Source organism: Amblyraja radiata, chromosome 15 (genome assembly GCF_010909765.2).
Source record: "Amblyraja radiata isolate CabotCenter1 chromosome 15, sAmbRad1.1.pri, whole genome shotgun sequence".
Lineage (NCBI taxonomy): Eukaryota > Metazoa > Chordata > Chondrichthyes > Rajiformes > Rajidae > Amblyraja > Amblyraja radiata.
The window spans coordinates 40907794-40935241 of NC_045970.1; the positions used below are offsets into that span (position 1 = coordinate 40907794).

At 47.7% G+C, this 27448-nt stretch overlaps 1 protein-coding gene across 3 annotated transcripts in view; it reads left to right on the forward strand.

Moving 5' to 3' along the window:
- Positions 1–27448, forward strand: part of slk (STE20 like kinase) — a 66375-nt gene that overhangs the window by 11526 nt on the left and 27401 nt on the right. For all 3 annotated transcript variants that reach the window (XM_033034207.1, XM_033034208.1, XM_033034209.1), the window contains exons 2-8: positions 17449–17613; positions 18607–18655; positions 22471–22620; positions 23198–23270; positions 23670–23864; positions 24572–24653; positions 27102–27233. In XM_033034207.1, coding sequence (XP_032890098.1) covers positions 17449–17613; positions 18607–18655; positions 22471–22620; positions 23198–23270; positions 23670–23864; positions 24572–24653; positions 27102–27233 — 846 coding nt within the window. The remainder of the gene's footprint in view (positions 1–17448; positions 17614–18606; positions 18656–22470; positions 22621–23197; positions 23271–23669; positions 23865–24571; positions 24654–27101; positions 27234–27448) is intronic.

Below are 27448 nucleotides of genomic sequence, written 5' to 3' on the forward strand. Positions count from 1 at the left end.
CTTTAGTTCTCCTTTCCATTCACACACAGACCTTTGTCCTGGGTCTTCTCCATTATCAGAGTGAGGCTAAATGCAAATTGGAGGAACAGCTTCTCATATTTCGCTTGGGCAGTTTACAGCCCAGTGATATGAATTCTGATTTCTCTCACTTCAAGTAGCCGCTGCATTCCCTCTCTCCATCCTTCCCCCACCCAAGTCGCTCCAGCTTCTCGTTTTCACCCAACAAACATGGCTTGTTTCCTTTATCATCGTTACTTTTTTTGCGTATCTTTCATTCGTTGTTCTTTATGTCTCCACATCATCTCTACAGCTCTTGTTTTAGAAATATAGAAAATAGGTGCAGGAGTAGGCCATTCGCCCCTTTGAGCCAGCACCACCATTCAATATGATCACGGCTTTTCATCCAGAATCAGTACCCCGTTCCTGCTTTCTCCCCATATCCCTTGATTCTGTTAGCCCTAAGAGCTATATCTAGCTCTTTCTTGAAAACATCCAGTGAATTGGCCTCCACTGCCTTCTGTGGCAGTTACATTGAGGCCACTTCTAGGAAGCAGGAGTCTTTCACAGTAATACGAGTACAGAGCTGTCATTGAGCACAGTGTACCCAGCAGAAGGATACCGCTAACTTTATGTAATAATTCTCTTTCTGCTTCTCTTTTTGTTTTCCTTTCCCCTGACTAGTCTGAAAAAGGGTCTCGACCTGAAATGTCACCCATTCCTTTTTCTCTAGAGATGCTGCCTATTCCGCTGAGTTACTCCAGCTTTAGTGTCTTTCCTTCTTCTGTTTCATGCCTACTTGAGTGTCCATCAAAATGTCCCTTAAACGTAGTGATTGTATCCGATCTCATCCCCTCCACTGGCAGCATTTACCAGATATGTTAAAAAAAAAACCCTGCCTCTCAAACCCCCTTTAAATCTCCTTACTCTCATCTAAGCCTATGGTCTTGTGTTTTTGGTGAAGTTGGAAGCACTTGAGTTGGTGCCTAATGAGAGAAGGCTGAAAATGAAGAGCAAGCAAAAAGAGAATTATTACATAAAGTTATCCTTCTGCTGGGTACACTGTGCTAAGTGGCAGCTTTGTACTCGTATTACTGTGAAAGACTCCTGTTTCTTAGAAGTGGCCTCCATGTAACTGAAGACGTTTCAAAGAATGTTCTATTTTGTTGCTTGTTGTTGCAGTTATTGGTGCCCCCCCCCTCCCTTCCAGCCTAAAACAATACTTCCTGGAATTGGCCATCGATCAATGTTGTGCTGTAAGTACAATGTAAGTACTGGGCGGCGCGACTCTTGTCAGCAACGGCCTCTGCAGTCCGTCTGTCTTTTTATTGTTTTCTGTCTTGTTCTATGTAGTTTTTATTGTTTTTTTTGTCGGGGTATGTGTGTGAGGGTGGGGTGGGGTGGGGGAACTTTAAGGTCTTTCCCCTGCACGGGAGACCCGACCTTTTCTTTGTCGGGTCTCCGTTGTCGTTGGGGCTGCAACGTGGAGCGGCCTCCAACAGGAACGACCTGGGGCTCCAGTCGCGGAACTGCGGATTTACTCACCATCACGGAGCTGGCCGAGTCCGGAGCGGGTGTAGCTGTGGTGGCGAGCTGCTGTGACCCGACACCCGGAGATTCGGAAGCTCCTACCGCAGGTCTGTGGACAGTAATACCGGGAGCCCGCGGGTCCCTGGTGGGAAACCGCTTTTCGGGGCTTCCGCAGCGGCGACTTCTCCTGCCCGAGTTGCGGGGTTGAAGATTACCTGGAGCGGGGCCTACATCACCGCCCCGCGCGGCTTGGAATGGCCGCGGGACTTTGCGAGCGCCCGCCGGGGCTCCAACACCAAGAGCCCGCCGGGGCTCCAACACCAAGACCCGGTGCATGGCCTTGCATCACCCGGCGTGGCTTTAATGGCTGCAGGACATTTAACATCGCCTGCTGGGGGCTTTGACTGTCTTTGACTCTGACATGGGGGGGAGAGGGGAGTGCAGGGGAGAGATATGTTTAAGTTTTGCCTTCCATCACAGTGAGGAGGACTCACTGTGATGGATGTTTATGTGAATTGAATTGTGTTGGTGTGTGTCTTGGTTCTTTTTTTGTATGGCTGCAGAAACCAAATTTCGTTTGAACCTCATGTGAGGTTCAAATGACAAATAAAAGGTATTGTATTGTTAGTCCAAGGAGGATTAATTACTCTGCCTTTGTTCCTTTGCCTCGTGACCTGAGACTGCTGAGGTGAAGATCAAGGATTTATACAACCATATAGAGTGTTTCCTTTGAGTAATAAAGCTTCCACCGTCAAGCCTCATTGCTACAGCCACTCTGTTTCCCTCACAGCCCCCAATCAGTGAACTACACTCTCCCTTCCAATTACAGTTGACAATTTAAACATTCAGGCTTGGTGTGATATAACCATTCCACCTCGAGTGATATTTGGTGTCCAGGCTTAATACCTTGTTGCCCTACATAGAGTTGTATTAGTTGTCATCACACAGCACGGCGGTCAGCCTTTAGGCCCAACTCGTCCATGCTGACCAAGGTGCCCATCGAAGGAATTCCCATGTGCTTGTGTTTGGCCCATATTCCTCTCAACCTTTCCTATCCTTATATCGGTCTCAATGTCTTTTAAATGTTGTTGTATCTACATCTGGTAGATTGTCCCATGTACCTCTGTGTGATATAGTTGTTCCTATTAAATCTTTCATATTAAATCTTTCCCCTCTCACTTCAATCCTCTGCTCTTTAGTTATTGATTTTCCAACCTGGGGCAGTAGAGTTGCTGCATTATAGCGCCAGAGACCCCGGTTCGATCCTGACTGCGGGTGCTGTTTGTGCAGAGTTTGTATGCTCTCTCCGTAACCTGCGTGGGTTTTCTCTGGGTGCTCTGGTTTCCTTCAACACTCCAAAGATGTACATGTTTGTAGGCTAATTGGCTTGGTAAAAACTGTAGATTGTCCGTCGTGTGTAAGATAGTGTTAGTAAGGTCGGCAAGGACTCGGTGGGCCGAAGGGCCTGTTTCCGCGCTGTTTCTAAACTAAACTTTGTACATTCATCGTTTCTGTAACCCCCTGTGATTTTATATACATCTATAAGATCACCCCTTAGCCTCCTGTTCTCTAAATGATAAAGTCCGAGGCACTCCAGCCTCTCCCTATAGCTCAGGCTTGACAACATCCTCGTAAATCTTTTGTGCATTCTTTCCAGCTTTGTTTTTCAATGGCAAAAAAATAAAACATGCCCTTCCATTCAAAGATATTTCCCAGTGCTCCATTCTACTGACTGCATCTTCAGTTTGTGCAGCCCACTGACCTTCAGTGGCTCACCCCACAGCTCAATTCTAAGTGATTGCAGCTCTTTGGCGTACGTTTTAAATCATCATCAGCCGTTGCGTGAAGAACCCTGTCCTCTGCCATTCTGTTGGATGGTGAGGGATGCTGCACTCCTCCACCTTCCCCATGGTCCTGAAAGTGCTTTCACCAGATAATGATCATCCTTTTTGAATATTAGTTATTTATTCCTCCACAACATACTCTGACAATCCAGTCCAGGTTCTAACCAACATTAATTAAAAAAAATTTAAAAATCCTCTTGTCAGTTTTGGTTCTTTTACCAATCATCTTCATTGTATAAAACCAATGCTGTAAACCTGAAATAAAAGCCGCAAACGCTGGAAACGTTCTGCGGTGGGCGGTGTCTGTGGAGAGGGGAAGCGAGTGAGCAAGGTCTTTGATGTGAAATATCAACACCCTTTCAGCCTCTTTCTACATTTAATCTGCAGGTCACATGTAATATAGTGAACCATGAAAACATAGAACAGAACATTACAGCACAGGAACAGGCCCACAATGTCCGTGCCAAACACGATGCCAAGATAAGCCAATCTTCTCTGCCAGTGTCTGATCTATACCTCTCCATTCTCTACATAACCATGTGCCTGTCATAAAGCTTCTTAAAGGCTACGATCATATCTGGCTCCATCACCACCCCTGGCAGTATGTTCCAGGCACCCACCTATTGTGTAAAGAAACAAAACTGCCCCACACATCCCCTTTTACATTTTCACCTTAAATCTATACCCTCTAGTCATTGACATTACTACTCTGGGGGAAAAAAAGGTTCTGACTGCAAGGAAAATGGCAAGAGACGGGCTTTTGGAATGGGTGAATGACATTTCATGTACAGAGAAGTGAAGTATGAGAAGAGGGATTGGAGCCAAGAGGGCACTATTATAAAAAGGAGTACAAGAACAGAGATATTTAATTCATATTTCCTTATGACATGGGAGGCCATTTATTCCATTAAATAGGGGAAAAAAATCAAATGAATGCAACGCTCAAACTTGGAATCTTGGGTGAAGAGGATATTTATACTTGTGGGTAATGAAGGTTTTCCTCTGTGTAGTGAAGCATGTATTCCTGTGGTTCACAACCACTGAGTAGGCTCCAATAATTAGGTTTCTTTTGAAACCACGAGAGAAAGAAGCACAGTCTTACAGAGGTGTATAAATTCACAAGGGGAATACACTGGGTGAATGCACGGACTCTCTTACCCAGGGGAGTGGAGTCAAAACCAAGGTGATATGTTTACGGTGAGATGGGTAAGATTTAATACGAACCAGATGGGCAACTTTATCACACGGGGTGGTGGAACAAGCTGCCAGATGGAGGTAGTTGAGGCAGGTACTGTAACAGCAGTTAAAAGACATTTGGACAGGTACATTTAATAGGAAAGGTTTAGAAGGATATGGGCCAAATACAGGCAAATGGGAAGAACTTAGATGGGGCATCTTGAGCAGCATAGATTAATTGGCGAAAGGGCCTGTTTCTGTGCTGTATGACTGACACAGTGGTGCAAATGTAGTTCTGCTACCTCACAGCTTCAGCAGCCCGGGTTTAACACTAACCGGGTGCTGTCTGAGTGGAGTTTGCACGTTCCTCCTGTGGCTGCATGAGTTTTTGCTGGGTGCTTGCTTTCTTTTGCACATCGCAAAGACATGCGTGTTGATAGACTCGCCACCTGCTGTAATTGACTGGGGTTGGTCGGTAAATGAGAGGGGACTTGGTGGGCACGTGGTAGAGAATGGGTGACGAGAAATAAGTGGGGAAATGGGGTTGACGGGATTGCTGTATAGACTTAAGTTAAGGCCTATTCTATGGCATAAACTAGATTTTGAATACTTTTTGTTTGGTTTAGTTTATTATTGTCACATGTATTGAGGTGCAGAGCTTTATGTTGCATGCTGTCCAGTTAAAGAAGACTGTACATGATTACTATCAAGCCATCCACAGTTTGCAGATAAAGGGTACAATATTTTGTGCAAGATAAAGTCAGATTAAAGATAATTTAAAGGACTCCAATGAGGTTAGGACAGCACTCTTGCTGGTGAGAGGATGGCTCAGTTGCCTGATAACAGTTAGGTAGAAACTGTCCCTGGAGAACGGCCATGTAAAGGGCCTGTCCCACTTGGGCGACCTAATCTGCGAGTTCTGGCGAGTTTGCCCTCGTGCTCGCAGCATGGTCGACACAAGATCGTAGGAGGTCCTTGTAACTCTACTTCATGCTCGAGAGTAGTCCCCGTGTACTCGAGGCCTCAGCTAGGTCACGGCGTATTTTTCAACGTTCATAAATGCCCGCGAGTAAAAAAAAAAAAGGTCGCCATGGAAAAAAATCAATACTTTTTTTATTCGTAGGTTTAGTCGTAGTAGGTTGGCATGTTAGTCGTAGGTAATCGAGGGTAGTCAAAGGTAGTCGTAGATAGTCTTCATCATAGTCAAAGGGTGGTTGAAGGAGATGGAAAGAGGCCGTCTTCACTCTCCACTATTCGGTGTCCAATTTCCCCGAAGCTAGTCGAAGCTAGTCTTCAACATAGTCGAAGGAGGTCTTCACCATGACATTTTTTTAAACTCTCCTAAACTCTTCTAAACTCGCCAATTAGGTCGCCCAAGTGGGACAGCCCCTTAACGCCTCTACTTCCACTCACCCCTCCGAGATTTTACCACTCACCTCAGCAGTTAACAATGACCAATTAACCTACTATTCTACACATCCCGGGAATGTGGGAGGGAACATGAGTGTAGGAAACTCACACGGCTACATGAAGGACGTGTAAACTCTATGCTTGAATCTAGGTGGCTAGAGATCTTGCGCTGTCACAATTCAAACAAATTCCTTGTTACTCATAAAACCATGGTACCAATTGTGACAGTGCAAGATCTGTAGTGGCTGCTCTACCTGCTGCACCACAGTGCTGCCTTCACAATAAGAGGGTGTGATTACAGTTAATTGGAGCAAGGAGTTTGCCACACGTTGAAAGTGGCATTATCACATGTTGCACTCCAGAGTTACCAGGACCGTACACAGTGGAATGGCATCTGCACTCTGTCACATGTATGGGCCACGGGGAAACCTGGTTTATCACTGTGATTTCAATAGAACTTGGCCACAAGCAATATCCAAGAGCAATCGGTGTGGGTTCTTCAGGGCCAGTGTATGTCGGCCTTGTGATTTCCTGTCCTCAGTTACTCACCATCTCATATGGCTCAAGTAATGACGAGCACTGCTCCTGAACAGAATAGACTTTTATCTTGGGGTGGGTGGGTCTCTGGCATGTTTGCCGAGCTGAGATCACACAAAAACAGCCTGTGTGAAGGACTCCTCCCGTTCCTCAAGACAACTTGTTTATTTTTCTCCCTGGTTACAGAAGCCATTGAATACATTACATCAACTCTTGTGTTTTATTTCCCTGGTACCATGGTTTTATGAGTAACAAGGAATTTGTTTGAATTGTGTCAGCGCAAGTCTCATTCATTCTGGAACATTCCTGTTGGCCTGTGAGGTCACCTGGTCAGACAGGCCTCAGTATTGCATACATTTGGGTGATGCCTCTGCAAAATGCAAATTTTACATTTCATGATTTCCTTAAATAACCAGGCCGAAGAGAATAAAGTGTAGGTTTGTTCCTTATTCCTCCCATTTTTTTGCAAGTTGACAGACATTACTGAGACTGCCCCGTTCAGGATAGGATTGTACATGTGTAGGAAGGAACCGCAGATGCTGGTTTAAACAAAAGATACACACAAAAAGCTGGAGTAACTCAGTGGGACAAGCAGCATCTCTGGAGAGAAGGAATAGGTGACGTTTTGGGACAGGGCTCTTCTTCAGACTAGTTAGGGAAAATGGAAACAAGAGTTATAGACGATGATGTAGAGTGATAAAGAACAATGAATGAAAGATATGCAAAAAGGTAACGATAAAAGAAACGGGTCATTGTTAGCTGTTTGTTGGGTGAAAACGCGAAGCTGGTATGACTTGGATGGGGAGGGATAGAGAATTTCTCAGGAGTTTCCCCTGACTCTCTGTCTGAAGAAGGGTCCCGACTTGAAATGTCACCCATTCCTTCTCTCCAGAGATGCTGGAGAGATGGAATATCTATCACCTGTGTCTATCTATAGGATAGTACATAATCCGTTACAGCTACTTCACCTTCACATACTCGCATGGTACTTGGTAAGTGACGGAGGTCACTGAACCTGGCATATGCGAAGCAAAAACAAAGTCTGATTTCAGAAATGTATATTCAGTAGATGGTACACAAAATGTTCAGGGGATCTTGGCGAAGTGACTGGAGGTTTATTTAGAGATAAGTGTTCCAATCTCACCATGGGAATTGGGGAATTTATTTTCACTTAAGTTAACCTGGAATTAAAATGCGAGCATCAGTAATGTTAGACCATGAGCCGACGAGAAGATGGCATGGCCAAGATGGTGCATATTCTTGATGCTGGATGCCGCTGCCTTGATGCAGCACCTCATGTAGATGCTTTTGATGGGGAGGGCTGTGCCTGTGATGGACCGGACTGTGCCAATCACTCTCTGTCGTCTCTTGAGTTCCTGTGAGTTGGATTTTGCCAATCCAGGCCGTGATGCAACCATTCAGGGTACCTTCTACAGGACATCTGTAAAAGCAGCATCCACGGAGAAAGAACAACAGTTAACGTTTCGGATAGATGACCTTTCATTTGCTCAGACTGAGCCAAAGTGCTCACTCTGTTTCTCCTCCTGCAGATGCTGCTGAGTATCTTCATGTTTTCGGGTTTTATTTCATTCCTGGACGATGTGTGTTATTAGTACTTGCAGTCGGTCAATGAAGCCATGAATGTGTTTAGTTTTATATCACTTAAGATCTACGCCCAACTGGTATGACCAAGTTTAGTGTCGAGTTTAGACGTTGCCATGTTAAATAAACTACTTCTGGGGGGTTTCAGAAACATGGATTTAAACATATAGTCTGGATCTGGGAAAAGTCACTATAATCTTGAAAGTGAATTGCATGAATTTGTGAAGAGGTGGTCATGCTTGACTAATGCCATTGAATTTTGAGGATGTCGTTAGCATAATAAATAGGAGAGTTCCCTAGATATGCAATGTGTGTCCAGAAGGCATTGGAGGACTGAATTATCATGCAGCTTGCATAAGCTTGACTTGCATTCATATGGGCCAAGATTGTGGTGTGATTTAACTGTTAGTTATTTGGTCGGGTCGATGCATTAAGTATTTTCTCTGTAATCCAGAGCGATAGAGCACAATCTTAAGATCAGAGGTTAAAACAAAGTGCTGGGAACTCGGCGGGTCAGGCAGCATCTGTGGAGGGAAATGCACAGATAACGTATCAGATCAGGACTTTTCCTCAGACTGTCTATTTCCCTCCACAGATGCTGCCTGACTGCTGAGTTCCTCCAAGTTTATTATCTGCTCTGGTTTCCAACGCCTGCAGTTTTTTTTTTTAATGTCATCTTAAAATTAGATTGTGATTTAGAAGTGAAAGTGGAAAACGGGTTTACTCAGAAGAAATTCAAATCCTTAACGTTTCCACCAGAGAACATTGCTGCTGCTATTCTTTGGACGTAATTGCACGTCTCCCTGCCTCTCTTATTTCTTTTATCTAAACCATTGCTCTGGCCTCCATTCCAGAAACTTTGTTTAATTTTAAGACCTTGAGGCATATGTTTTGTCAAAAACGGTCCAAAAGCCCATAGAAACTACATTATAAATAGCCCCACTGTTACTTTATATGAAGTGAGACATGGTGCTTTATCAGGAAGGATCCGGCCAGTTTGTGCCAGGTTTCGGGTCTTGATCTTCAAACACCCTTCCCTTGGTTGAGCAAGAGGTGTGTGTGCTGATGCATGGGAAGGGATGAAGAATTTCATCATCGATATCTGCCTCCACTCCTGAGATCTGGACGTTGTCCATGTTTTGCAGGCTCTTGCCTTGATCTTTGTGGATGAGCTGTGTTGTGTGGCAGTGGTAGGTTGGTAGATAGGTAGTTGACTTTGTTCTGCTGAGTGTAAGGCCCATCCTCTCGCCTACCTCAACAAACAGTGGCTGGAAACTCAGCCTCTGACAGCACACAAACACAATGCTTGAGACACACACATGTACAGTGAAAGGAAACAACTGCAGATGCTGGTTTAAATCGAAGGTAGACACAAAATGCTGGAGTAACTCAGCGGGATAGGCAACATCTCTGGAGCGAAGGAATGGTCGACGTTTTGGGTCAAGACCCTTCTTCAGACTGATGTCGGGAGTGGGTGGGACAGACATAGAATGTAGTCGGAGACAGCAAGACGGGTGGGAGAATTGGGGAAGGGGAGGGGGCGGTTTGATGTAATAACTTCAAATAGCCCTTGCTTTCCCTCTCTCTCCATCCCCCTCCCCCTTCCCAGTTCTCCCACCAGTCTTACTGTCTCTGATTACATTCTATCTCTGTCCCACCCATTCCCCTGGCAAAGTCACCTGTTCCTTCTCTCCAGAGATGCTGCCTGTCCCGCTGAGTTACTCCAGCAGTTTGCCTACCATCGATGCATAGTGAAATTCATTTACATATACAGTTCAGTACAAATATCACTTTACATAAGCACGTAGATACATATTAAATAAGCATCTCAGATAGAGTACAAGTGTATAGCAGTAGTATACTGAGTCGCCAGTTTGATGCCACTTTCAAGTCCGTTATTATGAGAGTCTCCAATGAGATTGATTGTAGTTCAGGAATGGGCTCTAGTAGTTGATAGGATGGTCCAGTTGCCCGATAACAACTTGAAAAAAACTGTCCCTGAATCTGAAGGTGTGCGTTTTCATATATCTGTACCTTTTGCCCGATGGGAGAGGGAGTGGCCAGGGTGAGACTGGTCCTTGATTATGCTGCTGGTCTTGCCGAGGCAGTGAGAGGTATAAATGGAGTCAATGGAAGGGAGGTTGGTTTGTGTGATGGTCTGAGCCCAGAGATGGGGTTAATGTATTGGAGAGATCTGTGAAATCTGTTACTACTGTGTGTGACGTGCGTGTGCGCGTTTGTGTGTGCGCGTGCGTGCGTGTGTGATGTAAGGTGCGGGTCAAGTGCGTAGACGATCAATAGCAGGATGTTGGTGAAAATATTCTGACTGAGAAGATGGATTAAAGGCATCTGAATTGTTATCCCTAATGTCTGTTCTTGGGATTACTCACTTCAGCTGGAGCATCGGTAATCTCAAAAGCAGACTGGTTTATCTGATATATCGCGGACTAAGAACCTGCCTCCTGGCAAGCAGAGACTTTGAGCTACTTGATGTTTAAGAAAGAACTGCAGATGCTGGAAAAATCGAAGGTAGACAAAAATACTGGAGAAACTCAGCGGGTGAGACGTTTCGGGTCGAGACAGTCTGAAGAAGGGTCTCAGCCCGAAACGTCACCTATTCCTTTGTTCCATAGATGCTACTTCACCCGCTGAGTTTCTCCACCTTTTTGTCTACCTTTGAGCTACTTGATGATCTCTCGTGGAGCTTGAGCCCATACCTTGTAGTGAAGGTGGGAGTAATCAGAATGCAGCAATAGATTCCAACTGACTTATCTTCACATCATTAGAGGATATGTACATGGAGCATACAGCACGGAAACAGGCCCTTCAGCCCAACATGTCCATGCTAACCAAGCTGGGTGATTAGGCTAGTCCCATTTGGCCCGTTGCCCTCGCAACCCTTCTTATGCATATATCTGTCCCAATGTCTTTGAAGAATAGTAATTATATCCATCTTTATAGATTCCTCATTGCACATATGGACTGCCTTCTTAAATCTCTCATCTTATGCATTAATTCTTGTCCTGCACATTAACAAAGCTATTTGAGTTTTTCCATTGATTGACGGTGTTTTTGCTTCATTTTTCTTTGACATAGGAAATTGAGGTAATCCGTAATGGTTCTTGGGGCATGTTCTATTTAAATAAAAACTGGTGTGTTTGGGTGTGTGAATTTCTGATAGCATTTCTTCCATTGTTCTGTCAAACCACTTTGAGCTGCAGTAACCATTTGCTGGCAACTCTACAAGGAACCTTTCACTGAGATATGCAAACACTTCCTTTTAATTCTTGCACCGCAGACTGCCTGCAGCCTGGTCAAAGATTGCTGCTATTGTCAGTGGTTCACAATTAGTGAACTCTGTAGCACGGAGGCAGGCCCATCAGCCTGTCCATGCTGACCACGCTGCCTAACCGAGCTTGTCCCACTCGCCTGCTCCTGGCCCATATCACTTTGAACCTTTCCTATCCATGTACTATCCAAGTGTCTTTTCATTGTCGTGAGGCAGAGTATGATTGAAGATTTTGGGAATCTCCAGAAGTTCTTTGATCTCAAATCAAATCCGACCCTAGTAGATGCATCATTGGAAGGAAGGTTATAGTCAAGGCAGAAAATCTTAGTGGGTACACAAAAATGCTGGAGAAACTCAGCGGGTGCAGCAGCATCTATGCTGCAGCATCGGGCCGAAACGTTGCCTATTTCCTTCACTCCATAGATGCTGCTGCACCCGCTGAGTTTCTCCAGCATTTTTGTGTACCTTCGATTTTCCAGCATCTGCAGTTCCTTCTTAAACAGAAAATCTTAGTGTGCAGGTCGTGTTCTCGATAGTGAAATTTTCACTGAAAGACCAAGACTGTGAGCGACCCCACAACATGACACCACATTCAGACTGCATGAAAAGCTGCCGCTTGAGTTTTATTTATAATTAATTCACGTACAGGATGGTAGTAAAAAAATTCACCATGCCAGCATATCCGATGTGCTGTATTGGTAGATCGGGTAAGAAGTGCACATTTCCTTTGCTGAACAATGTTAGTGAACAAATCCACTAGTTTCATTTTTAGTATGACTTAATTATCCCTTTCAATTCCAACTTATTGAATTACTTGAATTTAAATTCCCCAGCTATCATTGTGGGGTTCAAATTGTTACTTCAGGATCAACAATTCCCAGCTCTGGTTGCCAGCGCAGCCTAGTATTTGACTGTTCCAACACCATACTCCTCAGCCCAGCACTGAAATCAGAAAGAGTGCTTGTAGTATCTACAGCACATGATCAGCGGCTCTGCTGTTTTGTTGTGTGGCTGTACCAGGACTGCTCGTATCACGTTTTCACACCTTACGGGCAGAGCAGGTTAAAGGTGTCCAGAACAAGGACTTTTTTTTGTTGAAATGAACAAAAGTTTTGGGAATATGCAAGAAGGAACCGCAGATGCTGGTTTAAACCCAAGATAGTCTGAAGAAGCGTCTTAGAAACATAGAAACATAGAAATTATGTGCAGGAGTAGGCCATTCGGCCCTTCGAGCCTGCACCGCCATTCAATATGATCATGGCTGATCATCCAACTCAGTATCCCGTACCTGCCTTCTCTCCATACCCTCTGATCCCCTTAGCCACAAGGGCCACATCTAACTCCCTCTTAAATATAGCCAATGAACTGGCCTCGACTACCCTCTGTGGCAGAGAGTTCCAGAGATTCACCACTCTCTGTGTGAAAAAAGTTCTTCTCATCTCGGTTTTAAAGGATTTCCCCCTTATCCTTAAGCTGTGACCCCTTGTCCTGGACTTCCCCAACATCGGGAGCAATCTTCCTGCATCTAGTCTTGACCTGAAACGTCACCTTTTCCTTTTCTCCAGAGATGCTGTCCGACCTGCTGAGTTACTCCAGCTTTTTATGTCTGTCTAAAGTTTTGTGAATACTCAGCTAGACAGACAGCATCTGATTTTATTTCTCCAGATTTCCAGCCTTTGCAGTTATTTTGGTCCTCTGGGGATTTTCCTGTTGTTTGAAGTTTGCCTGGGGTCTTGGCTACAAATGTAGATGCACACAACATGTTGACAAAGCAAAGACATTTCCTGTGTCCATGAAGATTAGGCGTGTATGAAATACCAGATCTGATCTGCATGCTGTCCCGTTCATGGATGAATCTATTACTACTTTCTTCTGTTTCTCAGACTACCTGCAATTTAAGTCCTCACTCTCTTCTTGAATAAGATTTGCAAATATAATATTCAAATGATACCATTGCCACGTGGAGGACTTTCTTTAGCCAGAGGGTGGCGAATCATTGCCACGGATGGCTGTGGAGGCCAAGTCATTAGATATTTTTAAAGTGAAGATTAGCAAGTTCTTGATTAGTACGGGTGTTAAAGATTATATGGGGGGGGGGGGGGGGAAGGAGAGGGGATAGGCAGGCCAATGGGGTTGAGAGGGAAAGATACATCAGCCATAATCAAATTGTAGGGCAGCCTCAATTGGCCCAAATGGCCTAATTCTGCTCCTACATCTTATCACAATCACAATAATACTTTATTAGCCAAGTATGTTTGGCAACATACGAGGAATTTCTTTTGTCAAGCCAGTCATACAAATAAAAAGCAACGGAACATACAAAACACATTTTGACATAAACATCCATCACAGAGACTCGTCCACATTCCTCTCTGTGATGGAAGGCGAAAAAAAGTTCAATCTCTTTGCTTTGCTCTCCTGCGGTCAGGGGACTCGAGGCCTCCGTTGACGGGATGATCTTGACTCCCGTGGCCGGCGGTGTTTGGGCCCTCTGCGTCGAGGCGAGCAGCTCTTGCATTGGGGGGGGGGGGTGTCAGCTCCCCCACGCCGGATGATCGAACCCCACATCGGGGCTGGTTGAACCTTCTATGACGTTGGAGCTCCCGACATCCACGGCCTCTCCCGAGACTGCGAGCTCCCGATGTAAAGACCGCAGGCCTCGTTTGGAGCGATCCAAGGCAAGGGATCGACTCCGATGTAAGTCTACGCCCTGCAGTGGAGCTCAAAGTCAGTCCGAGGAAGCCTCCAACTCCATCGATGGTAGGCCGCAGAGCGACCGGAGAATGCGATCCGAAAATTACTCACATCTCGGGCAAGGTAAGAAGCTGGGAGGGAAAAAAAGTTTCCCCGACCCCTGCCACTCATCCCCACATAAAACAAACCGGAGAACATTTACACAAACTTTTAACACACACTAAAAATTTTAAAAAAGAGGAACAAACAAACAGACTATTGGCGGAGCTGCCAATCGTACGGTGCCCCTGGTGGCTAATGGTCTTATTGTACATGTGAAATGCCTTTCGTACTTTAATAGAAAGTATAGTCTTGTGATTGTAGTTGGTCACACAAAGCTACAAAATAAGGGGCAGGTTAGAGAAAAGTCTTTACTCTGAAGGTGGCGACTCTCTGGAATTCTCTGCCCTCAAGGATGGTGGAGCCAGATCAGTAGGTAGGTTTAAGGTGGAGAAAGATATTAGAAATGGCGAGGAGTTGAGGGTAATGGGGAATTGGCATGAGGAATTTAGGCCAGCACAGATCAGCCACGGTCATGTTGAATGGCGGGGCAAGCTTGAGGGGCCTGGCGACCTACTTGTGCTCCTATTTTCCTGAATATATTTATTATGTAGCTGTAAAATCGTGATTGTGTTTGGTAATCAATGTTTGCTGGTATGAACATTGAAAGCTCCAATGTCGTAATACCTCCCTAACCCCCTCTCTTTCTCCTAACCCAGGTACGCACATATTTCCCCATCATTTCCCACTCCTGTCACCTTGCTCCTTTCCCCTCCTCCATAGGCTTATCTCCCATCCCCGAGTCCTATATTCGCACTGCTTTCTTGTATTCGCACCACTCCCCCCCCCCCCCGATCAATGTCCCCTTCCATCCATATCCCACCCTCCTGCTTTCCATCTCACTCCTCATTTTCTCTCCTTATGACACCCCTTGTTTTCTTTTCATCTAGTCTTTGCTTCACTCATTCCCCCCCACCCTCCTGTATCCACCTATCACTTGCCAAGCATTGTCCCACCCGCACATTTACAAATTTCTCCCCTCGCGCCCCCTCCCCCACCCCCACTCCATCAGTCCAAAGAAAGGTCCCAAACTGAAACATCGTCTGTTCAGATGCTGCCTGACCTGTTGAGTTCTTCCAGCACCGTGATTTGTCCAAGACTCCAGCATCTGTAGTCTCTTGTGTCTCCATTTACCAGCAATATCCAGCCTGTGATCTCTGTAATCTAGCCTGTTTCCAGCCCATTCCATTGAAACTGGCAGCTACAAACTGAGTAGTTCCAGGACAACGATGGAAGCAATTATGTTACGTTAGGAACTGGTGCAGCCCAAAAGCTCCAGAAAGCAAGTAAACACAACTGTGGCTTATCAAGGGGCAGTGTCTGGGAGCAGGAAGTGGCTATCAGCTAGTGTAGCTGAATGACATGGCCCTCTGGAACCTCCCAGTATCTGCGTGCATTGACACCCGGCTAGCTGATATGTGCACATCACACAGCTACACTCACCACAATCTTTAACAGCACAAAGGAGACAGACTCTCAACTGTGAGGAGACAGGAATGTGCAGTGTTGAAGAAAGAACTGCAGATGCTGGTAAAATCGAAGGGAGACACAAAATGCTGGAGAAACTCAGTGGGTGAGGCAGCATCTATGGAGGGTCTTGACCCGAAACATTGCCAATTCCTTCTCTCCATAGATGCTGCCTCACCTGCTGAGTTTCTCCAGGAATGTGCAGTGTTCTTTTTGGACCAAGTCCTAGGATCTACTTCGTGAAAGAAAGTTTTATATTTAAGAATAGGCCCAGTTTCGGGTCAGAGGTGTGAGGGCATTCGATGCCTGGACTAGAAGCTAGTTTACATCTCTGGTTCTCAGATTCCAATGGATATTCAAATATTGTTACATAGCTGAGAATGGCATATTGTGATCAGAGATGTAAACTAGCTTCTAGTCCAGGCATATAACTATCAGGAGATATTTACAGAGACTTTGTGTAATCAAAATAAAAATATGTAGGAAGTATTTAGAGTCATAGATTCATTTAGCAGAGAAGCAGGCCCTTCGGCCTAACTCGTCCATGCTGATCAAGATGCCCTAACTGCTAATGTGACCCACATCCCTCTAAACCTTTCCTTGATACTCATAATGTATTGAATATACACAGTGACTGAGTTTCCACAGATCTCATAGGCTGAGTATTAGCCATGCTATGGTACCCAGCGTTCACTACCCTCTGGGTAAAATAATTTCTGCTTGTATCTGGCTTGAGTGGTCTACCCCCTTCCCTTGAGAGTGTGACCCCTGGTGCTGGATGCTCCAGTCATGAGAATCCATCTGGCCAAAAACGGAATTTTTCAATGCTGTTGCCCACTCTAAACTCTAGATAATGTATGCCCAGCCTGCTTAATCTTTCCTCCTATGACTAACCTTCCAACCCAGGAGGGTCTTTGCTCACCCCCCCATCACGTATCCCGTTCTCTTTACGGAGACCCTAGACCAGTATGCACTATGCCAGATGTGGTCTCATCAGGAATCTATTTCAGTGAGATGTATAACCTTTCAGTTCTGGTGTCATTCCAGTAATTTATTTTTGTACCTCTCCTGTGTCTGTGTTGCCTGGACTGTTGTGTTAGTTTTCCCTGACCTTTTAACTTGACAATCATACATAAAGTTATGGTGTACAAAGAATTTTCTAGAAATCCAGCATGTGACATTCTACTTATCTAGTCATCCCATCAAAATTCAATGTGGTTAGACAAATATAATTGCCCGATTTGGAAACTGTATAGATAGGTCTGTTATAATTAATTTTTATAGTCAACGCCTGGCTTTTGTTTTTAATGAGCCATCTCCTGGATTGAGATATTAAGAACATAGAACCTTGATGCAGGCGAATGGTCCTGTGAGACTACAACAACAGTGAATAAGCTCGTTGGTGACCAGTGTGTCAACTCTTCATCCCTCCTCGTCATTATCTCGGCGCTCTAAAGCCCAACAACCACATCCGTGAATACCTTGAACTATCAGATATCCACTCCCTCTGTCATGGACAACTCCACACATTTTCATGCCTCTGCAAAACGACGCTGTCTTCCAGCCGATCCCTTTCTCTGAGACTGGAGGAAAAGGCATCTGCCCCATCACTAACCCTCCGAGTCTGCCGTGTACAGGTCAGCCAGCGAGTGTGAACCATCCTGGTAGCATGACAGCCACCTCCTGCGTTCCCTCTACACGGGGAACCTTACCTGGTGCCACACTGCACACCTGATCAGTCTCCTCGATCGGTGACACTTTGCTGCCCCCACCCTTCTAACATGTTGTCCCTTGCACACACAGGCGCAGAACAAACTGACCGGGGTGCTTGCTGCTGCAAAGGTGATTGATACGAAGAGCGAGGAAGAGCTGGAAGATTACATCGTGGAGATTGACATCCTGGCCTCCTGCGATCACTACCATATTGTTAAGCTCCTCGATGCGTTTTACTATGAAAACAAGCTGTGGGTAAGAGACATCACCCTCTCGGGTAACAGCGGGGCTGGGTAACACGCTGACCGTGCACCTTTGCCACTTGCATCCGATTCAGCTGACAGTCTGTGCGTTTGGGAATGTAACACACTCCCAGCTCAGCCCACAATTGCTCAGCCTACCCTGCTTTCCACAGTTTCCAGCCATCACTGGCTCCGGGTGTTGGGATGGCTCTGCCCATGGATGCTCTCTCTCTGTTCTCTGCTTGTCCCTGTGCTGTGCTTCCGCAGTATCTGCCAAAGCAGCTGCTGCTGCCTCTGCCCCCGCCCTGGTTGTCCAGTTGTATTGGGAGCGCCCCTCCCCCTGCCGTTCTCCGCCGTCTCTGCTCAGGACTGTAAATGCAGGAGGCGCAGATGTGGCCGAACTCTGCCCACTCCGCTCGTGCAGGACGAGGCACGGCAGCTCGCGGCCTCCGCTCAACCCGTCGCCTGAAGTGGTGGCCCAGAGTCCTCCAGGAGCCGGGACCAAGCACACAGGGACAGCTCTCTGGCCATTTTGTGTGTGTGTGTGTGTGTCTACTTTGTAACCAGTTGGCCTCCCCGCTTCATTAAAATGCATTGAGCTGTCACATCCATAGCAACAGAGCCACTGTGTAGCACAAAGAGTGTGCTCAGTGAGCCGCTGTGGTCACTGCAGGCAACGTGCGTTCCCATTCACACCGTCCCACTGCTGGCCAGAATTATATTTTTCTCAGCGTATTTTCTCTGTGTGACTTCTATCGCGCGTGATTTTAACTCTGGGTGGATTTCAGTCGGGCAGTGATGTGGAGATGTGTACAGATTGCATCTCTGGGTGCCAGAGAGGGGACTGTTGTATTTCAGAGTGAAAGGTTTATTCCAGCACTTGGTGCCAAACTTTGGTATAAACCACCATCTGCAATTGCTTGTTTCTACAAAGGCTGCCCCTTGGCCACACCATTGTTTCATGGCCTGTGCCTACGTGTTTCTAACCGCCGACCTGTCCCCACAGATCCTGATTGAGTTCTGCGGTGGAGGGGCAGTTGATGCCGTCATGTTGGGTGAGTGTACAGTCGGGTAATGTGTGTGTCGGGGTGAGCAGGCAGTGTTGATCCTGCACTGTGTTACAGCGTTCCACATAGAAGTGGATCTCAGGAATTACACAGCCACAGGCCTTACAACACACCAATCCCTGTCCCGTTATCCTCGATTGTGGGCACCGACCTATGCTATTCCCTCTGTTGTCCCCTCAGTTCACCCACCTCTCCTAGTGGTATTGATGTTTAGATTAGAGATACAGCACGGAAACAGGCCCTTCGGCCCACCGAGTCCACTCACATAAATTTGCGCCAAATCTCCAAAGCCCTTTGCCTTTCTATATGCGGATGAGCGATAGCGCACGGTTTTATGAACACACTGTGGTGTATCTACTCACAGTTGGTACTTCAGCACTCATTGGGCAGGATCAACCACCTGGAGTTGTTTAGACGTTTCGTGGTCCCCTGAGTGAGCGGTGTGTAACTGTGAGTGAAACACTCCCCAGACACCTCGTCTACCCCCTCCTCACTCCCTCTCGCCCCCCCCCCCGTCACTCCCACTGACCCCTCGTCTCCCCCTCCTTGTCGTATCCACAGACTCCCTCGGACCCTTCATCTTCCCCCAGATCCCTTTGTCTTACCCCCACCCCCGCCACCCATCACTTTCACAGACCCCCCCCCCCCCCCCCCAGACCATAATTGCTCCTGCCTCCACTCAGTGCTACTCGCTGCCTTTCCTCTTTTCTCTGCCACTCTAGCTCATGTCTCCGCACTGTAGTTCCGCTGGGCTCGCAGAAGGTTAACCAAGCCTCCTGGCTTGAGATCTGCAAGTGTAAATATCTCTCCTTCCGGCTGTGCAGCCAAACCACTGGTAGAAAGAGCTTCCAGATGTGGTCACATGTGGTCACCACTGCCCCCTCTCAGCCACGCGGGAAGCTGCCCTGATCTCCCGCACTGTCTCTTCTCTCCTAACCAATATCTAATCCACTCTTCCACTCAGACTCTCATCTTAAAACATTAAGCTTCTTGCGGTCTCTCTAAACCCTGCGATTAACCTAATTTCCCCAGTCTGTGAGGTTTTTCTACGCTTGCCATTAATATTCTCTCTTCATCTAATCTACATGCACAGTAATTTGGTCTTTAATTAAAGATAAAGACTCAGCTAACTGGCCTGAGGTTCGACAGAATGGCGCTGTCACCCTTTGTAACTGGTTGTCACAATGGGTCTACTCCAGCCTTTTGGTTTTATACTCCTCTATAACATCGCCACACCCTCCAGCATTCCATGGAATCAAGTCCCACTGGTCTTGATATCTACCCTATCCTGCTCCCTTCTGGTATCTAACTAAGATCTAACTCCAAATAATACGGATCTAATTTATTTCGCCGCTCCTCTGAAGGCAACTCTTTCATCCCACAAATTATGAGTCAAGAGTGTTTTATTGTCAGATAAACTGGCAACAGTTCAACAACATCTTACTTACTGCCGCTTTACAAGCCTATTAACATGATAACACAGAGATAAAAATACATTTGATTATGCACCTCACTTTAGCCATTTTGTTTTTACTCATTTAAGTGAATTATTTTGTTCCTTTAGATTGTTTTTAATTATTTTTGATCCTCGTGCAGTAATTTATTCTGCTCTTAATTTTCTCTTGTTTCCTCATCAGTCCTGTTCTTTTTATCTTGTTCTTTTATCCTCATCAATCTGTTTCTCCCTTTTCATTTGTTTTTATTCTATTTGCATGTTCCAGGCACCCAGACTCTGAGAATAGTTTCACTTTTTAATTGGAATAGAGGTCTACAATTTCAACCTTGAGAACCAGCCCTTCACACCTTCCCTTCTCCACCACCCTCTCACTGCAGCCCCTCACCTTCCCTTCTGCACTCCCCTCTCTCTGCAGCCCCCTGACCTTCCCTTCTCCACCACCTCCTCACTGCAGCCCCTCACCTTCCCTTCTCCACCACCCCCTCACTGCAGCCCCTCACCTTCCCTTCTCCACCACCCCCTCACTGCAGCCCTTCATTTCCTCCATCACTGCCTTTCAGGAGGAAAGGTTGTCACGGATGTGCTGGGAACGGCCAGTATTTGTGCTACGCAACTTTATGATGCATGCCTCTAAATCTTGTTCAACTGGCATTTTCCCCTCTGTAGTTTGATCGTAATCTTTTCATGTTGTGGTCAGTGCTCCCCAGGCATTTCCCCACGATCAGAACAGCAATCTGATTCACTTCATTACTTCGAGCCAGCTTCACAGCACCCCTTCTCCTCGGGTGACTAACACCCTGCTGGTTTTTTATCTGTTGACTTCCTCTGAACCAGGTAATTAGTGGATAATTAATAGAAACCCTCCCTCTCCTGCAGATGTCCGTCCATCTGTAATTTAGGATGTGTACCAGCCAAGTGTTGAGGCAAGAATAAGGTACAGGGCAGAGAGGGTGGGCCTTGCCAATGGTGCGCTCTGCTCGCAATGGAGACTGAAGGTTTGTTAAGTAGATGGGCAGGAAGTGCATGACCTAGAGAGAGTGCAGAGGTCATTCACCAGGGTGGAGTGCCTCAATTACGAGGAGAGACCGGACAAACTGGGTCTGTTTGCCTGGGGGGGGGGGGGAAACAAACCCAGGCAAACACACCCTCTGAGACACACTGGTCAACCTGAGGAGTACCTTCAGCAACAGACTGGCTCCACCAAGATGCAGTACAGAACGCCACAGGAGATCCTTCTTCCCTGTGGCCACAACTCCTTCCCCTTCTGTCATGGAGTAGACTGGCTCACCACACCCCCCCCCCCCCCCCAATCTTTGCACAACCCCAATCCTTTCCACTCATCACTTTAATGTTATGTTTCATGTATTTTGTGTTTTTGTGACTGTTGACTAGCTCTTAGGGCTAGCGGAATCAAGGGATATGGGGAGAAGGCAGGAACGGGGTGCTGATTGTGGATGATCAGCCATGATCACATTGAATGGCGGTGCTGGCTCGTAGGGCCGAGTGTCCTACTCCTGCACCTATTTTCTATGTTTCTATCAATTTCCCTCCTGGGATAAATAAAGTTCTATCGTATCGTAAAGAGGCTGAGTAGGGGCCATGATCGAGGTGTACAGAATGGCGTATAGATGGGACTGCTAGTCAGAAAGCTTCCCAGTGCGTAAAGGATGCATGTTGTTTATGCCTTTCTTTCTGTGAAAGAAGCAGGAAGGCACCAGAAAGTAGATTTACCCCCGGTTGACTGAGTGGGAGCCCGGCGTGCCTGGCTCACTGGCGGTCTCCTGTGGTTGCAGGCTGCTACTGCTGCAAGTTGGTCTCTCAGCCAGCAGGAGTGCACAGCCAAAGAGTGCACCACGGAAATAGGCCCTCTGCAGGTAAAGGTCAAGGCCCGTGTACAGAGCAGGGTGAGCTGCCACTGGAGCAGGGTGCGAGTACCTAGAGCACAATATTGCCATCACAGCATCAACATCGCTCACAGAGGGCGGTGGGTATATGGACTGAGCTGCCAGAGGCAGTAGTTGGAGCAGGTACCATTACAACATTTAAAAGGCGCTTGGACTGGTATATGGATAGGAAAGGTTTTCACAGATACGGGCCAAACGTGAGCGGGTGGGACGTGTAGAAGGGGCATCGTGGGCGAGTTGGGCCAAAGGGCCTGTTTTCGTGCTGTAACGTCTCTAACATCAGTTCAATTCAGTGTTCAGCCCAAGAGGGGAGTAACTGCTGGAAATAACCAGCCGGGTAGGCAGCAGCTATAGAGAGAGAGAGAGAGAGAGAGAGAGTGAATGTTGCAGGTTGGTGTTTATCGATTTTGCCAGATTGACTCCCTGTTGCCTCCTGTCCGCAGAGTTGGAGCGGTCCCTGACAGAGCCACAAATCCGTGTCGTTTGCAAGCACACGCTGGAAGCGTTGAACTACCTGCACGATAACAGAGTGATTCACCGCGACCTGAAAGCTGGGAACATCCTGCTCACCCTGGACGGGGACGTCAAGCTCGGTGAGACCCCGTTCTGTGCTACAGCAGCCCGTCTAGGTCCTAACACCCCCCACCCCCCCACCCCCCTCCCCCACACGCTTGGCTGGTCCAGGATAGCCCCCCTCCCACCTTGCATCGAGTGACCGGCCCAGGACAGTCCTTCCCACATCCGAGCCCAGTGACCTCCTCCCCCCACCTTGCGCCGAGTCACTGGCCCAGACAACCCCAACTCTCATCGAGTGGCTGTCTTGGGGTTAAAATGACGATACCTAAGCTGATGTACAAAGGAGAGCCAGGGCAGGGAGGTGGTCTCGGAGCGTCCGGGGCAGGTGGGGGAGGGGCTTGGCATCCGGTGGGGGGAGAGGGGAGGGGATCTCTCAGAGTTTCTATGGTGGATGGGGAGGGGGGATGGGGTTGTGTTGAAGGGGGTGGGACCGCCGGTTCGGGCTGAGGGTCGGTGAAGGACCAGGTGGGGGAGGCGGGGGGGGGTACGATAGTCGAGGCAAGGTCTCGGGCTAAGGGTGGGGTCGGGACAGTGTGTCCCGCAGCCAGTGTGTCCCGCAGCCAGTGATTCCACCCTTGCTCTTGTGTGTTGCAGCCGACTTTGGGGTCTCGGCAAAAAACATCAGGACGCTGCAGCGACGGGACACCTTCATCGGCACCCCGTACTGGTGAGTGCCGCGGTTCACAGCACCGCCCGCACTCTCACACCCGGGGCAGTGGACCTGTGTCTGGAGCGTGCATGCCTGGGGGGGTACACGTGCAGAGTATGTAGAGAGTGACCCAGAGTGTGTGTGTTTGGATTGTGCCTGTCTGACATGTGTGTCCGTGTGTGTGTCCCCGTGTCCGTAGTATGTGTGTGGAGTGTGCGGAGTGACCATAGTGTGCGCTTGTGACTGTTTACTATCATTTGGTGCCTGTATGCCAGTGTTTTGAGCCCTAGAATGACTACAGGTCAGAAGGAGGCCATTCGGCCCATTGTGTGTGTGTGTGTGTGCCAGGCCTCTACAGAGTGACGCTCGTTCCCCGGCCCCGTGAGCGCGCGGTGACCTGTGTCTGTGTTTCCCCAGGATGGCCCCTGAGGTGGTGATGTGCGAGACATCGAAGGACAAGCCTTACGATTACAAGGCGGACGTGTGGTCGCTGGGCGTCACTCTGATCGAGATGGCCCAGATGGAGCCCCCACACCACGAGCTGAACCCCATGAGGGTGCTGCTGAAAATCGCTAAAGCCGACCCTCCCACCCTGGATCAGCCATCCCGATGGTAAGTGTGTGAACGGGGTGGGGGGTTCATGGTGAAACCACGCGAGCGGAAATTACAGCTTCATAACCCACTGGGACAGCTGGAGAATTTACACCTGGCTGTGATGTAAAGTCCAGTGGTTATGGGCCTCCGTTACTGTGCCACACATCTGTTTCTGTGCTTCAATTAATATTTATAGTCACTTATACAATTAAACATGACCTAACTAAATTCATTTTGCATATAATGCCAGCGCCGCCACGTTTGCCACCATTTCATCAAGTTCAAAGTCACGGCCGTGCCAAGCATAGCCATGATGTCCTCCACCACGGCTCCATCACTAGAGGCCGTGTTCCGTCCTCCGCTTGGCCAATTGGGCCAGTGCCTGGTCCAGCTGAGCCCCAGGCTGCTGCAGGGCCTACAGCCGCCCACTCCACCATCGAGGCACTGCACTGCCTGCCACAGCCAGCCGGCCCTCCGTCCGACTCCTTCCACTATGGGCGGGTGAGCCGGGCCTCCAGGTGGGTTCACCGTCCTCGATCCGCGGCGGGCAAGTCCTCGCTGTCCTCCCTGCTCTGTCCTATGTCTGACTCTGGACCTGAATTGCACATGTTCTCTGCAGGTCCCTTGCCTTCTGAATGACAATAAAGGAAATTCAATTCAATTCAATTCAATTCTCTCTGCAGGTCCCTAACTTTCTCTCTGCTGGTTGCTGTTTCTTGCTGCAGGTCTCCCGAGTTCAACGACTTCCTGAAGAAGGCAGTGGACAAGAACGTGGAGCAGAGGTGGTCGTGCCAGCAGCTACTGCAGGTGATTGGAAGCTGGTGGACTGCGCGTGGACTGCACGGACTCACAATGCCTTTGCTCTGCGCCCCACACAGAGTCATCGAGCCACTGAGCTGTCCAGCATGGAGACAGGCCCGTTAGCCCACCTTGTCCATGTTCACTGTTGACTAGTCCCATTTGCCAGCATTTTTCCCCATAGCCTTCCAAACACTTTCTATCCATATATCTGTTTAAATATCTTTAAGAAGTCATAAATATATGTGATTGTCAAAGGCCAACCTAAATAACATCCAATTCATAAATACACAAACATAATGTGGCAAATTCCAGATGATATCCAAAAACCGCCAAGGCAGCAGGTTTAATGTGTTGCCCAGTGGCAGTGCTGCACTCGCTATGTCAGTCTGGATTCGGGGGTCAAGTCTCTGGAGATGGGCTTGGAACATGCCAGTATCAGGGCTCCCACTGAGTGGCCCTGGGCACAGTCACTCACACTTACATCTGCTGGCATTGGGCAGTGCCAGTGAGGTCCCGGCTCGTTCTCCTCTCACTCAGGATGCCGCACCACATTGTCCAGCTGGGAATGGACTGTGCTTGCTGCTCCCCTGCTCCTTGGGCGGTCCCTTTCTTCACGGAGTAAACGGGAGAAGCTGGGAGGTCTCTGTGCTCTTCAGCTACGGCGAAACTGGCTCGGCCTGTCAGAGTTTCTGGGCCTCTCACTGTGAGCAACAGCTGGTTTCTATATCAGACCGCCAGTCAGAGCGGGGCAGATTTAGAAACCAACAGCTGAGCGAGGCGGGGTTGGGGGGGAGAAGAGCGGCTGGGACTTGAGTCTGTCCTCGTCTTCAAAGATAATCGGAACGGCAGTAGCTTCATGTCTGTCGGACTGTGCTGCTTTGGGCCGAGTCCCCTTGCATCGGTGAGTACAGTTGAGAGGCTGCTGCTTGTGGTGTGTTAGTGTGTGTGTGGCTGCACTGGGTTATGGTGTAGTGTACTGTGTAAGTTGTCAGCATATCCCCCAGTTTGAACAATTTGCAGCGTGTATTGTGCAGAGAGACACTCGTTATTTGCTCCCGTTCACTCATCGTCCACGTGCCTGGACAGATATATGGATAGAAAGGATTTGGAGGGCAAAATGTGATGAGCTCAGCATGCCAACGTGGTCGGCGTGGGCTGAAGGGCCTGTTCCCGTACTGTGCACTCTATGACCAGCCTGCTGACGTTTCAGTACCCAGTCTAACAACCTGGACTCCACTTCCCAATTCTGCGGGCATCTTTAGATGCTAACTCCTCAGATAAGCCTAATATTACTGGTGTTAAATATTTGTCCTGTAAAGATCTTGGGGTTGTTTATAGTCAGTCATACAAAGTTGTAGGGATATAAACAGGACAAACAGAATTGAGGCCATTAGGCCCATCATGTCCATGCCGATTTTGTTTTGCCCATCTACACCAATCCCATGTGCCCGCATTATGTCCGTATCCTTCTGGCCTTTCCTATTTCTGAAGAAGGGTCCGACCTAAAACATCACCTATCTACATTCTCCAGGGATACTACATCACCCGCCGAGTTACTCCAGCACTTTTTTTTGCAAACTAGGATCTGCAGTTCCTTGTTTCTATATTCTTCCTCATTTAAGTGTCTGTCACGTAGTGATTGAAGCTGATTCCAACACAAGGCCATGCTGACCATTCCTGATCAGCCCAGCCTTTCCAAATAAAGCTACGCCATTAGCCATCCTCCAGTTTTCTGTTCAATCACCTATATCTAAAGACGATGTAAAAATCTCCGTCAGTGTCCCAGCTCTCCTCTCCCACATTCCTCGTATCATCCTGGGAATCCTCATCTGGTCCTGGGGATTCAATAAGCTTTGTAGGATCCAAGATATCAAACACCTCCTCTTCTTTCTTAACACTGACCTACTCCAGGCTATCTACGTTCCCCGACCTGAACTCAGTATCTTGTGCAGATGAGAAGTATTCATATTGGACCTTGCCCACATCCCCTGGCTCCACACATTTGGTCCTTAATCTCTCCCTGGCCATCAGGACCAGTTGTGAAGAACGATTGGGATGCTTGTAACTTGAACAAGAGAAGGCTGAGGGAAACCATAAGTGAAGATAGACACAAAATGCTGGAGTAACTCAGCGGGACAGGTGGCATCTCTGGAGAGAAGGAATGGTTGACATTTTGGGTCGAGACCCTTCTTCAGACTGAGAGTTGTGGGGGGGGGCCAAGTTGAGAGGACTGTTTGTGCCCAAGGTTTAGCCTTGTGATGCTGATCGCCCACTGCCCACCTACCGGCTACAGAGCCGTGATGTCCTTTACAGTGCAGTTCGATGCCGGGTGCTGCTGTCCCTACTACATGGGCTCATCCCTGGTACAGTCCTGCCCCTTGCTACAGGCAGCAACAGTGACAAACTGTGCCTGCTTGACTGTCTGGCCTTAACTCCGAGCCTCTTTCTTTGCAGCATCCCTTTGTAGTGAATGTTAACAGCAATAAGCCGGTGAGGGAGCTGATTGCAGAGGCAAAGGCAGAGGTAACGGAGGAGATCGAGGAGAGCAAGGAGGATGAAGAGGAGGAGGACTCGGAAAGTGCGGCGGTGAGTAGCGTGACAGAACAATCAAACTCTTACTTGCTGCGGCTTTACAGACCGGGAAATGCGATAATTCACAGATAAATATGTAATAGTCAATGATACAATAAATGTAAGAATCATGATACTGTTAATAGGATGGATAACTATAATAGTGCAAACTATCATAGTGCAACCAAAGACATAGCCTGCAGAAGATCATAGTTGCTGTGGTGTTGCAG